We start from the raw sequence: 13,795 nt of genomic DNA, 5'->3' as shown, positions 1-13,795 counted from the left end.
TCAGCACTAGTACCTGTGTTGCTTAGCCATTGTACAAGAAAAAAAAATTTTTTTTTTGGACACTTGGACTTCACTTTGTGCCAAACAATGCCTCTACTGTTCCTTTAATCACTCTTGCGGCTCATTGCTTAAATTGTCACTGGAAACTGTATCCATCCTTAATACAGTATCAGAGAGAGGGAGACTATAGCGGTGTTCAAGAAAGACAGAGAGGATGCATAAACCAGACCAACCACCTACCAGGAAGGCCTCGTTGAACTCAAAGAGGCAGGGGAACTGTTTGAGCAGCTGGTGAACACAGTCCAGCCACTGCAGGAAGACCGGACACTGCTCACTCACGTCATCTGAGTTTTCCTGATGGCCACATCGGTCCCCAAACTTATGACCATAGTCCAACCATTCAGTCTCCACCAGCACCTGAAAACCCTGTGGATGCATCAACAGTCAGTTTTGAAGGCACATGGAAATGTTCAAGTGGAGCAAAAACTATGCATATAATAACATTTTGTATATATTAAAACACATGAAACAGTCAGACCATGTTCGGGGTGTTATTTCAGACAAGCACAATTAAGTACATCTAAAATACATGGCATTGCAGACTGACCTCTAACGTCCTGTAGAAGGGGTCGAGCAGGATCTTGGAAAGCGCCACTATCTGGGGGGTCCGGTCCCACCCATCTGAACAGTGCACCAGGACAGGACGGCCGTCCCTCTCCACCGCGGAGCACACCAGAGTGGCCGCCTTTAGCATGACGGACAGGTGCTGCAGCCAACGAGTGCTCTCCAGTGCTGACAGCCAGCTAGACACACCGGAGTGGACTGATTAGATTACTACAAGACAAGAGAAAACCTTTTCCTATTGATGAAAGAGCCTTGACAGATATTTAACAAACTAGAAAACACCATACAGCGCTGGTTATCTCACACTGAGTGACCTGTGGTAACCTTGAGGCTAAGAGGCTGAGGGGGGAGAGCTTCTGACCTATATATCTCTAGAGGCCTCCTTGTGTCATTACATACCAGGAGCAACGAGGTCCAAAATAACATGATATGACGTCCAAGGGTATTTCAGCTGTTGTGTACATATAGCCATGCAAGCAGGGGACACATACTGAGTGATGTAAACACACTAGTAAACACTCACATAGCTGGCACATCGAAAGCATACATGTAAACAGACACATATACACTGAGCCACACAGACTGTGTGTGCAGACAGGCCACTGGCGAGCCCAGCAGGAACACGACAGGCCTGTGGCCGAGTTCCCATCTCTGTGAGGTGTAGCCTTACTGAGGGGTGAAGCCGTCAAAGAGGAGGAGGAGGGGCGAGAATGCAAACGAGTTTAGAGCCGCTCAGAGAGAAAGGTCAAACATATCGACTTACTTTCCTGGATCCGGGATCTGGCTGCAGACAGCTCTAAGGGCCTGGAAGCTGTTTCGAATGGCATGGATGTTGGCCATGCCCATGAACATCACCTCACAATTGGGGTAGTACTCTAGATTCAAATAAACAAACAGCAATGAATATGGTGACAGGGCATGCTGGGTAAAGTGCAAAGAGTTTTCTCTGCAGAATATGGCATATTTTTGACTTTAATGGGTGGTTAACTGAGGTAAGGACCAGGCCGACTGTGAGAACCATGCAGACTCAAGCCTCAAATTGTTTGCTTATTCCATGTTTTTTTGTTAGCCAAATCTCAAGGGGCCTCACTTCAATGCAAGTTTACATAGTGCACCTTTAAAACAATGTCTTTTTTCAGCATTTTTATGAGCTGTCAAGCACCACGTCATGTTAAAACTTGAAATCAAGTTACTTCTCATTATGTTTTGTGTGCCTGCTTGTACCAGAGGTGAACACACACTCCATGTAATGTGTGCAGCTAACAAAGACATAACACACAGGAGCACTGAAAAATGAGAATTTTCTCAGTGTTGTCACATATATCTCATCTTACACTGACTGAACTGCTCACAATGTATGTTTTTACATCTTAATAATAATCATGCTGGATTAATCATGATTAAAGCTAACAGTAAAGGGGCTTGGCGGAGACCGGCATAAACAGCAGTGTGCTGCAGATGTGGGGAGACACTGACCCTCACATTCACAGCCTCCGCCCTTGGCTCTGTTGGCCACTGCAGCAGTGTAGGAGCGAGCGTCTAGGATCAGCAGCTTCTGTGGCACAGTGCTGTCATCGGAGCCAGGAGCTCCAGTGAGAGAGGAATCTGCAACATACGGATGGGCGGATGGAGAAAGAAACATTAATTTTATTGTAACAAGCAAAGCAGAGTTAAAAAAGATGAATGGATGGGGAGAAGGGAGGGAAAAGTGCGAAAGTGAAAAGTAAACAGACAAGTGATAAAGACATAATAAACAGTAATGACTTCATTTGTTGGCTACCAAAAAAAAAAAAAAAAAAAAAAAAATCAATGCGCTCTCCTCATGATGCAACCACACTGCTCAATCGGGTAATGATCACTAGGTAGAGCCGTCACTCTTACAGCCACTATGAAGTAAGACAAGTAAGTACACCAAGACTGGAACAGAGCTACTGCCCACCCTCCTCAGTCAATCAACATTGCTGCCCCTTTATTTCCAGCATGTTGCTGAGCTGCGTTGGTGTTAGTCTCTAAATTGAACCACAACAAGAAGACTTTTGTTTTTTTATCCTCCATTTAAAAAAATGCCAAGGTGAATGGACTGCTTGACATATGTTTTTCCAGGACAAAGCCAAGTCAGGTAAGAAAGCTGCAAACTCAAAGGTGTTAATTAATTGAAGCCGTTTCGTACTTCAGTGTCATTTATTTCTATGAGCTTGTCTTCTCGACAGCTCTAAGATCAGGCCATTCACCACAAAGACATGCCTCCTTGTTTGTTTAGTTCTCTGCATGACTCTTGCCCTTTCCAAAGAGCACCTGACTGTCTGTTTTGCAGCTGGAACACACCCACTCAAACAGTGATCCTTATTTTGTTTTTCCTTCAGTAAACTCAAAGAATCTGTGCCATCAGTGTCCCAAGACTGCAATCGTGCCATTTGAAGGCAAAGGCAAACAGAAACAATAACTCACTTTCTAAATGGAAGCGTGTAAACAATGTAGAAAATAAAAGCACAGATGTGATTTAAGCCTAATTAATCTACTCTAAAATGATGACAATCTATGTAATCTATGTATCTATGATGTAGACCAATTGCAATGTCTGCAGGCATAATTGGAAATGGTGCACTCTTCGGCACTTGTATTGTGTTCAGCTCCATTATCTGTTGGTAGCTCTCGTCAATATAATTGTCTAGTTTGAAAGTAGCAAAATTAATAAGCTACAATCATTAACATAAAACCATAGATAATAGAATTTTTTTTCCCTTCTGAGTCACAAGAAGAGATATAAATGGAACATTTTACAAATACATTTCTTAAATTTTGAAAGCATTCCTCAGAGCTGACAAACTGTGTAAAACGAGATGTGAATCAAACAGTGAATCAGACTGTTTCTTTACCAAAGTCACTATCTGAGGAGTCGGGGCCTTCTCCGCGGGGTCGACAGGCCGGAGCTGCACAGGTGCCCTTGGTCCCGGGGTCCATCTGACAGGCCTTGGCGATGGAGGTCACCAGGTACTCGTCCTCTGTGTTCCTCCAGCCCCACCAGCTAATCTCAGGCTGACTGCAGCGGGCAATCACTGCTCCATTCCTCTGGTGCCTGGGATTCAAGGGGACAGTTGGTCAAACACCGAAAACAACGGTTCCTAGTCTTCCACATACTTATTCTTCCAAGGAAAGTACAGGGAATGTAATGTTAAAATGGATTTATTGAAGTTTTACATTCCCCGTGTGTGCCTTTGAATAATAAGTATCTTGATATGACTGATGTATTTTCAAAGGGACACCACAGGATTTTTCACAAGTGTTCAGATACCTCCATTTTCTTCTTCCTTAGAGACGATTCCTTACATTTACAGTTATTCCTAGGCTTCCTGGTTTTTGGTGGCAAGTGATGTCACCACCAACAGAGTAAAATGGATGGTGACATCACCTAAGGCCACACACCCTACTTTTCACCATTAAAAGTGAGGCTTCACAAAGATTTGGGTTTGGGGTTTAGTTACATTTCAAAAAGAAAGAATAAAAATGCTCATTTTTGTAATTAAAAGAGATTGATGATAGGTTGTGTGTCTCTTGTGTATCTCTAAACTGACCTGTAGACCACAACAGGAATCCTTTTCCAGGACCTGAAGGAAGCCACACTCTCCAGCTCCTTGTCAGTGATCCAAACCGGGACCAGCAACTTCTGGGGGTAGCTGGAGCACAGCCTGTGAACAGGAAGGACAGGAGAGATGACTTACACACAGGTGAGCAAACAAGGGTGGAAATGTTGCTTAAAATACTGCTGACTTGTCTTTGATGTGGTGTTGCAGCAGCAATTATCCAGCCAGTAAATTAAAGCAAACATCAGCTGATTCCGCAAGGAAGAGGATCTTCTATTGTGCTAAGACTCACAAAATGGAGCTCTGAGCTGCAGCAAACACATACTCCTAGACATACGCAGACATCCTGCTTTTTTGGGTCAACAATGTAAGCTCAAACTGTAAAACATATAGCATATATCTTCTCTGCTCTGGGTGATATTGTCTATTTCCATCTGTCTCTTGTCTCCTCCTTTCCCATGATTGCTCTCTCCTTTCTATATTCACCTGCGGTCTGTCTTAACAGTCCAGGAGGGAGAGGAGAGCGTGAGCAAGTGAAAAAGAGAGAGAGAGAGCTAACTGTGCTGAGTCATGGGCCTCAGCAGGCTGTAGCTTGTTTAATTAGCCAGTTGTCCTGTGTGTCTGTCTCCCTCAGCAGGATGCTCTCTCTTAGGCCCTTAGAGCAGACTACCCTCTTATTGTCACAATTATTTACTCGGACAGCAAAGGAGAGACAAAGGCCTCATACGCAGGTACACCCACACTTGTCTACCTGTGTTTGTGTGTGCATTCAAGGAGTTCTCTTTCACTAAAGCTTGACCTTAACCCTGAATGCTATGTGCCCAAACTGGCAAAAATTCAAAGCTCGGTTTCCCAACAGACGTCACACAAATGACCACTTTCCTGTGTTTTTTTCTTTAAACTCCAATCCTGTTTAGACATTTGGACCCCGCAAGATAGTACATCACAGTGTGTACAGAGTAGGACAGAAATTTGCATGCATGCACACAAACTGTCCCTGAGACAGTCTGTTCAGTTTGGTGACATTGGGGTGACATTGTTTCCAGTCCTGCATGATTCTACACCCTCTCAGAGCTGCCTGCTGCTTCTCTGAAATACTGTCACTCACGATTTCCTTTCTAAGATTGCTACTGTTCTCTTCTTTGGCATTTTTGCTAGATAGTTTGTTGTAAAGACATATGAAGGACTGGGGAACAGAGACGGGGATGACAAATATTCCCCCTCCCGCAAGGTTGCATTTACATGATATGTAAGGCAACAGGACGCCCTGCACCATTCACTTTCTAAACAACCATTCCCACAGTGACAGGGCTCCTGTGTGCACAGAGAGAAGTTTTGTGCTGTTCATAGTAAAGAGGATGTGCCGGTGACATACTTGAAGTTGGAGTTGATGTCTGACACTCTCCAGGCATTTTGAGTGTCAAAGCCCATTCTCTTGACCTCCATTTCCATTCTCTGACGCACATGATCACCTGCACACAGAGGAGAGAGAGCACAATGGAAGGAGATCCAAATACACACGATTTTAAAAGGTGCATTACGCAAAATTCTCTGATGTGAAGACCCTTCACACCAAAGTCACAAAAAAAGATAAATGACAAAAAAATACATGCTAGTCCTTCATTTATTCGTGAGTTGTTCTTACTTCAATCGCCTCCCAGTTTAGCATAATGCACCTTAGAAATCAACAAAACACTCAATCTTAGCTGCCTCATTGTTGTTCGGTGTGTGTCTTGTATGCTGAGCATGTGTGTGAATGTAGACCTGGGCGACACAGATGAACGTGCTGGTCCTCGTCGTCGGCGCTGCCTCCGAGACACCAGGCATGATAAGCCAGGGCAAACAGGTCCTCCAGCCGTGACGGATGAGCTATGGCCCGGTTCAGACGCTTCACCCACTCCTGGCACTGCTTGAACGTTGCAAAGTGGCATCTGTGAAGACATCAATGAGTGGAAATTAGGAAGAATAGTGGAATCGAACAATTTATAGCTTCCTGTTCTCAGGCATGGGACGAAAAAGGAGGGAAACAAAATGATTAAGATGTTCAGTGTTTCCCCAGCTTTCAAAGTGGGTAATAAAGTGGGTGGTTAATGATGAGGAACCAAGCTTCCCCTGGCACATCCGCTACTGGGAATCAAAAGCCTTTGAATTCCACGAGTTGGGATCTTCTTAGATGTGTGTGAGCAGATGAGGATTTCAGTTCGCTTTGTTAAATTAAAGTCGCCTTTGTTCTTGGTCCTTTTAAACTGCTGAAAACTGGCTTAGTGCAAGTTACATTCTTGGTGCCTGATTAGAAATAAAACGGCCAGTAATAAAGAGGCCAGTAAAACCCTGAAATGATGGGACACCCCAGTAGCTCACCAGTTCGAGTGCATACCACCTGTTAAGGATGAGTCCAGACTGCAGTGTCCTGGGTTCGAATCTGACCTCAGGCCATTTGCTGCATGTCATCCTCTCCCGTCTTTCCTGTGTCTCTCTACTATCACTATCAAATGCCCCCCAAAATAATCTAAAAACAACCCTGAAATGATAGGAGCAAATCTGAAAACCCAAAACAAAGCTTGTTTCCAGCACATACAGGTCAGGTGTTATGAATGATATCATCTGAGCACATTCAAGTGAAATGATCCAGTTATTTCCACTGCTGCCAGTAAAATGTAGCCATTTTAATGTTATGGTGTTACACCCCAAACACAGGTATCAAGGAGTATCATATAAACTCTTCACTGAAAGCACACAAAGAGCAACACTTTTTGCAACTTTGCGAAAATGAAATCAGTGCTGATTATATCTTGGTTATCCTAGGAACATGTGAGGATCAGAGAAATAACTGTAAACTCTTGGTGAACAAATAATGCAATGAAAAAAATCTTTAAAAAAAATAGTAATACTGCTTTTTTTTTTTTTTTAAATAAAAAAGTGAGATAAACACTAGCAGGCCATTGCTGCACTACAAAGCATTTTTGTTGGTAGCTTGGCCTCTGTGATATTACCTCCAGCAACGTCAAGACTATTATGTGTCTCGGACTGGAGGCTATAACCTACTTCATGCAGGCATGCACAGGCACGAGTGTTCAACGGGAAGACACAAGGCGTGATATCCAACATCGCCAAGGTAATTAAGTAATCTCAGAGTGGAGGCAAGGACAGAGAACCTGAAGACCGCCGGAGTTTTAACATCACTGCACTGCAGTTTGTGCAAAGAAGTGCACAAACACAATTGGAAATACTGAATTGCGAATCAATGCAGAACAGCCAGGCACTGAGCAATATAAAAGGCCTCTTCCCATCCAGTCAGAATCGATCATTCTTTATTTGAGTAAAAGCTTTTGCCCTGGTTTACAGTAATGCCAATCTGTCAGCAGAGTTTATATGATGTGAGTGTGGTGCTTCTCTTTACCTGACAACTTTAGAGTCCTTGCAGATGATATGCAGCTGGAACATATCTCTGCCCTCCACACTCTCTATCAGCCTGAGAGGCACCTGTAGGGGGAGACAGAGAGCAGACACAATCAGGCTGATGGGCCTCGGTCAGAGCAGACACATCTGTTAAGAGCTTACCACCCTCCTAGTCTAGTACAGACTGAAACCAAGCAGGACAGCTTCTATTTAGCAGAAGGCAAACCCACCAACAGCTACAACCCCAGCTGGCTGTCTATTCTGCTTTCCACAAGTGATGCTGTGGACTAGAGCAGGGGCTTTCAAACTTTTTCATCTGTCATGTTCCCAAGTTGACTCTTTTTAAGCGCTGGACCCTCACTTGAAGTGATTTTTTTATGTTATGAAAAGATGTTTTGGTTTGTGCTAATTAATTGATTTTGGAATCATACTTGGCAAATAATAATTCAAAGTGTTGAGATTAAAACAATGTTAAAATAATCACCCATATGTTTGTATTGTAGCAATGTCTACTGAATTAACCTGAGTGAATTCACTTAATTTCTTTCAAGAACATTGGAGAAAGGCGATTAGCAAACTAGAAAAAAGTTTCCAGAACATTAGTAAAAAACAAAACAAAAAAAATAATAAAAATAAATAACAATAATAATAATAATAATAATACAAAATAATACAAAAATACAAAAAAACAAACATAGAAAAAAAAAACTAGAAAAAATATATTGATTAAAATTATGTATTTCAGGGTCACAGTCATGCTGAATCATTCGATTTCTTGTGTGCGGCTTTCATAAGCATTTAAATTACAGTGAAATTAAACTGTTCCTCATTTTGCTGAGGACCCCCTGGAGGACCTTCAAGGACCACTCTCTGAAAACCACTGGACTGGGGGTTAATGACGGCACTCCAAAGGGTTACAAAGTCACCCACCAAGCTTGACCTTTGGCCTAACTATTGAGCAAGAGCATAAACAAAACATTGTGTAACTCAGAAATCAGCCATTTCACATCATGGCTTTTGCATTACAGTGCAGATAATGACACAATAAACACAGCAGACAGTTGCTATTCAATGTCTGCTGACACACTGCTCCCAAAATCATGCGCCAAGGTGGCTTTGACAGAAAATAATAATAAATGCAGTGATACCATTCAGGTGAACTGTAAATTACAATTTGTCCACAGTGCACCTTAATCCTGGAGCAGTGTGAGGAACAGCTGGATGATTAAAGCTGTCTAGACTGTGGCAGAGGGTGGCGTTTCTCATATGGTACTCACAGATATCTCATTGTCCACACCTGGGTAGGTCTAAAACACAGTGACATCATGGGGCACACACAGAGAGGGAGAGGAGAGGGGTGGGGGCACAAGACAGGAGGAAATGGAGAAACTATTAAACCAAAATTCAAACACAAAAGGAAATGAAGAGTTAAAACGTAGAAGAACATCAAAGAGGTTGAAAAGATGAAAGACAGCCGAGGCAGAGTGGATCACACAGTATGCTATTTGTAGCACACGATCAAGCCAAATGGAAATCATGGAGAGAAAGACAAACATGGACACGGGCAAAGGGCAAGAAAACAGCTTAGAATTAAGGGGGATGTGCCTTAGGAAGAGGAGGTATGGGAGAGGGGTTGTGGCTTGCTGGCATTCACAGAGTTCATCTGTGCAGCTGGGGTCAAGGCAGGACTGCAAATATCAGTCTCATATGCACTGTTAACAGCCAACTCTTAACCCTGCACCCAAATCTGACACTCCTCTGGCAAACAGAGGAGTTGAGATGAAGCGCCTGGTACATCCTGGCGTCAGTGTACACTCTGAATACAGATGCATGCTCACTATTTTAGCCAAGTCCTTATGGAAAAGATGACAGGGGTTTGGGGAGCAGAAGGAATTTCACTGCCAGTGAATGCAAACAATTGGCCTGTTTGTGTTTGAGCGAGGCCTGACGTCAGCAGGAGAGGGCTGCTGGACGCCGGTGCCAGCGGGGGCCGAGCCTGTGGAACCTAGATGTCACGTTAAACCTCTCCTGCCTTGAGATCAGAAGCTCCGCCACGGCTGTGGTACAAACCTGGTACAGTACACACAACCTCATGCCAACTTGGAGGGGGTGAGGGCAGCCACGCCAAGCTGGGATATGGCTAAAGAGAGTTTACAGGTACCTCATGTAAAATAATACCGAGTTTATTTGCGTTGTTAGTGGTGTACCAAGTTGTATAAAGTTTACAAGGGGGAAAGGGAAAAGACCTCCTGTGTTCAAACAAAACAGTGTGTCCTGCACTCTCATGCTATTGGTTTCTGCCGTGGCGTGGCATGAAAGCTGCTATGATCACACTGACTTCTCGCCTTTTGGACTAAAACTGAGGTTTTTGTGGTTCTTCCAGTCTCCTGTATGTTTCTTGTCTGTAATGTGTACTTACGTTGATGACAGAGTCCTTGAACTTAATGTGGAGCCTGTAGTTAGAGATGGCGATGATGGCGTCATCAGCACGGCCAAGATACTCCACTCCTTCCCCCTGAAGAGCTGGGAATGGCACCTATAGGGACAAAAAACAACCAGATTGTTAAAGTGAAATACAGCAACACTACATCATTGCCGTCCATGTTGCTTCTTAGGATTTATTGTGTCTACTTTAATTACATAATTATAAACATCTATATTTCTGTATTTGACAATGCGCTTCCACTGTCATCTAAACTGTTTTCTCTGAAAACTGCATAAATTGATGAGTACCAGTAAATGAAAAATATGTAATTTTTCATTATTGAATGTAAAAAAAAACAACAAAAACAATCATGTAACTGAATCCGATGTGCTTTCCATGTAGAGAGAGGCCTATAGGTAATTACGCCTGACTCAAATGATCAATTTTTCTGGAGCGACATTCACAGGAAAGCGGAATGATCCAATCAAAACACAACCTCAGTTTTTGTTCCTGCCTCCCCCAGATGATTGACTCTTAAATGGCATCTGTTATCCTCCACTGGGTTCAACAAACATTAGTGAGTAACAGTAGGTGTTAGTTTGTTAGCACGGCACGCTGATTTTATGCTGTTCCTGGATATAAACGCACCATTTTACTGAGGATTATTTTACCAATCTAACATTATATCAGAGGAGGCGAGGGCTAGCGAAGCACTTCATTGTAACATGGTGCTTTAGCTGGTGACGGTGTCAGACCTGGACTTACATAAGCTCTACTACAAGCCTCCAAGCAATGTTAGCTAGGAAAACATTTGCCAACATATTGTTGCAATGCTAGCAAGACCCTTAGTTGTTTCAGTTCCAACAAACAGGATATTTCCACTTTGCTGGACAGCTGGTTGGTCTTACCAGGGTCTGGACAATATTGTTAGCCTACAAGGGGAACTAAAGCCCACCAAGCCCGGCTGGAATATATTACTGAAGAAATGCAGAAGAAATGAAGTCCTCTTTATTGAATTTTAGAAATTCTCAAATTCTGGTTGATAATGAAGATAGCACTCAAAGATAACACTAACTAAGAACATCCTCAGTTTTAACCGGGTTTACCGTCCCTTTAAGATCTACATACCAAGCTCTGCTCAGCTCATGAAAGACAAGCTCATGCTTGCACCACAGGGAAGGAGATGAGGCCCAGCATGATATGTATTATGCCTGCTAGCAGCTAAAATCAGCATGAAATTTTGCTTGAACCGACAGAACCTGGACTGGAGTGTCCCACTATTACAGAGATCTGAGAGAGGGGACCTGGGCAGGAATGAGTCTGCATGTGTAGTGGTCCAGTTAGCTTGTAGTGGTATTATAGAGGGATCTTTGTGAGCTCAGGGGCTTGTCTTTGAGCCCGAGCAAGCAGGCGTACAAGTGGGCGGGCTGGGAGGGAGGCTGTCTACATGAGTGCTGACGGTACAGTGTGGGCTCTCCAACTGTCCATTAACATTCCTAGTTGTGTCCATTTTAATATGGGTGCAGCCAAGCCCTGGCTCTGGCCGGAACGAGACCCCTGCATTAAGATAATTGGTTCCCATCAGAGGATAATAGAACACATTTTTCATTTCATTCTGGAGGCACGGCATTAGCTGCTTAAAAAGCCGACCACGTGGAAGAGACACAGAGCCGCAGTTGCCAACTTCTAAATGATGTCTCAATTCATATGAAAGCGGAAGCATCCTACCCAAAGTAAACCAATCACCACCACACCAGCCAATCCCCTATGGTTTAGCACATCTAATTCAGATCTTTACAGCTTCTTACTCAAGTGGTTTAAATTATGAGGAGCAAACAAGTAGTCTTCATGTCATCTTTATTGTGATTGCTGATGATCAGTGGGATTTAATGCTTCCACACACAAATTGTGTGGAAATAATTTTAAACAACTATGCAAAAAAACACTCTTCCTTTTGGCTAACATCAACAGCAACACATTATGCCAAATAAATCGCCACTAAAACACTCCTCCTCCTCTCATTTGGCAAATGGAGGATCGTGTCTCACTCATTTCTCCCTTACTAATGCTCCCTTGTTCCGGTGCTCTTACATCAGTTTCTCCCGGTCATCATCTCTACTTCACTGTCTGTCAGCACGGTTTGGTTTGGTTGCTTTACTGTAATCAGTCATGGGGGACAACAAGGTGCTACGCAGGCCAGGCCATTCAATTCCTGATGGGCACACTACAGTGTTGCCTAGAGACCACATACTGCATTACCTCATCCTGCATTAGCATGCGCTGCTGAGTCACGAAGAGGAGGACCCACTGATGCATGTTAAAAGAGGGCATGCAGCAGGGCAGATGGGGGATTATGGGAAGATGTCAGAAAAGCAGGCCTACTTGAAACATCATTAGCAGGCGCATAATCACAGTAAAAAGCACAGCCTTGCTGCATAGAAAACAAACACACATGATTCCCATTTGCAAAAGAAGCAATACATATAACAAGATCTTCAAACAGAAAAACAAAAACTATCTTCATGCTGTTTTTTGAAAAAAGGGAATACTGGGTATAAATCAGATGTCAAATGCTCTCAATGCACGATGTGGCTGGTGAAGGCTGTTGGCACAGAGACCTCATGGTCTGTATGTGCACTGCAAAAAATCTCCATGTTAACAAGTCATCCAGTCTGACATACAGTGTTTCAATATAGTGTTTCTTAAACCAAGCGAAAAAAAATCTGCCAGTGGAGCAAGAAAATCCCACTTGTTTCTGATGCAGTTTCATTTGTTTGAGGATTTTTTTTTTTTGGAACAAGTACAAATATGTTGAAACAAGGCAGAATAAGGCAGATCACTAGTATCAAAAAATGAAATGAAATTAATTTTTTCACTTGTTTTGAGAAAAGCAAGATTTTAACAGTGAACACGAGACTGACAGGAGGAAATTTCTTTCAGTATAAGAAAAATAAACAACTTGACATTTATTACTGTCTCCCAGTGCTCCGACAAAACCCAGACAGCAAAGAGTAAGGCTGGCCTGCACCTGCTGCTGCTCATCTTCAAGTTAAAATGCCTGGGCGCCTGAGTGAGCCGGGACGTGGAGCACGACAAGGAAGGGGTGCAGCTTAACCGGGGAAATGGAACATGTAGTACTCTGCTGTCAGTCAGCAAGGTGAGCCAAATGTAGAGGCACCTCAGACTAGGACTTTTAGATATGAAATATTTACAAATTGGCTAGAAATTTTAACATGGATTTAGGAATGTTTCAACTTCTGTGGTCTATCAACATTGAAGAACAGGAAAAACCGGCTAGGAGGCCTGTTCCAGTAACACTAAGGATGGAACTGAAACTAGCAGCTGTAGACCATTGAACACAAGTAAATTCAGTTTGACCTCTGTCTTCATTTAGCAGTGCTGCACCACCACAGCAAGGAAATTACCACCACTGCAAGAGAAAATGTGAAATTTAAATAAAGACTTGATGCAGCCTTATTATCATCTAAAACTGAAATAAGTGTAGTGTAGATGTTTTAGACACAATGATTATATTTTAAACATTTTTAACACTACAACCTCAAACAGCAACAAATATGAGCAAAACTAGAATTATCGCCCAAAGCATTACTCCATAAAAATACCAAGGAAACACTGGGGCTGTAGATACTGTTTCACAGGGAAATGAACGGGTTGAATAATTATTAAGTATTACTTGCTGTCTCTCATAGATCAGAGACCTGAAGTAATTTGAGCTGAATTATGTCTTCAAAGCACCAGAAACGAC

General features: G+C 42.9%; 1 protein-coding gene across 5 annotated transcripts in view; it reads right to left on the bottom strand.

Annotated features, from left to right (window-relative positions):
- The window catches only part of mtmr4 (myotubularin related protein 4), a 51,069-nt gene that overhangs the window by 6,722 nt on the left and 30,552 nt on the right, over positions 1-13,795 (bottom strand). For 4 of the 5 annotated variants that reach the window (XM_030068550.1, XM_030068551.1, XM_030068552.1 and 1 more), the window contains 11 exons: positions 10,024-10,140; positions 8,882-8,911; positions 7,606-7,688; positions 5,970-6,136; positions 5,581-5,677; positions 4,197-4,310; positions 3,501-3,700; positions 2,101-2,229; positions 1,388-1,499; positions 608-803; positions 241-426 (listed from right to left, as the gene is read on the bottom strand). In XM_030068550.1, the coding sequence (XP_029924410.1) occupies positions 241-426; positions 608-803; positions 1,388-1,499; positions 2,101-2,229; positions 3,501-3,700; positions 4,197-4,310; positions 5,581-5,677; positions 5,970-6,136; positions 7,606-7,688; positions 8,882-8,911; positions 10,024-10,140 (1,431 nt within the window). The remainder of the gene's footprint in view (positions 1-240; positions 427-607; positions 804-1,387; positions 1,500-2,100; positions 2,230-3,500; positions 3,701-4,196; positions 4,311-5,580; positions 5,678-5,969; positions 6,137-7,605; positions 7,689-8,881; positions 8,912-10,023; positions 10,141-13,795) is intronic. The other variant, XM_030068549.1, reaches the window with a different exon arrangement.

This window comes from Myripristis murdjan, chromosome 14 (assembly GCF_902150065.1).
Source record: "Myripristis murdjan chromosome 14, fMyrMur1.1, whole genome shotgun sequence".
Lineage (NCBI taxonomy): Eukaryota > Metazoa > Chordata > Actinopteri > Holocentriformes > Holocentridae > Myripristis > Myripristis murdjan.
Note: the sequence above shows the minus strand (reverse complement) of the source record. Positions and strands in the feature narration are given on the sequence as shown.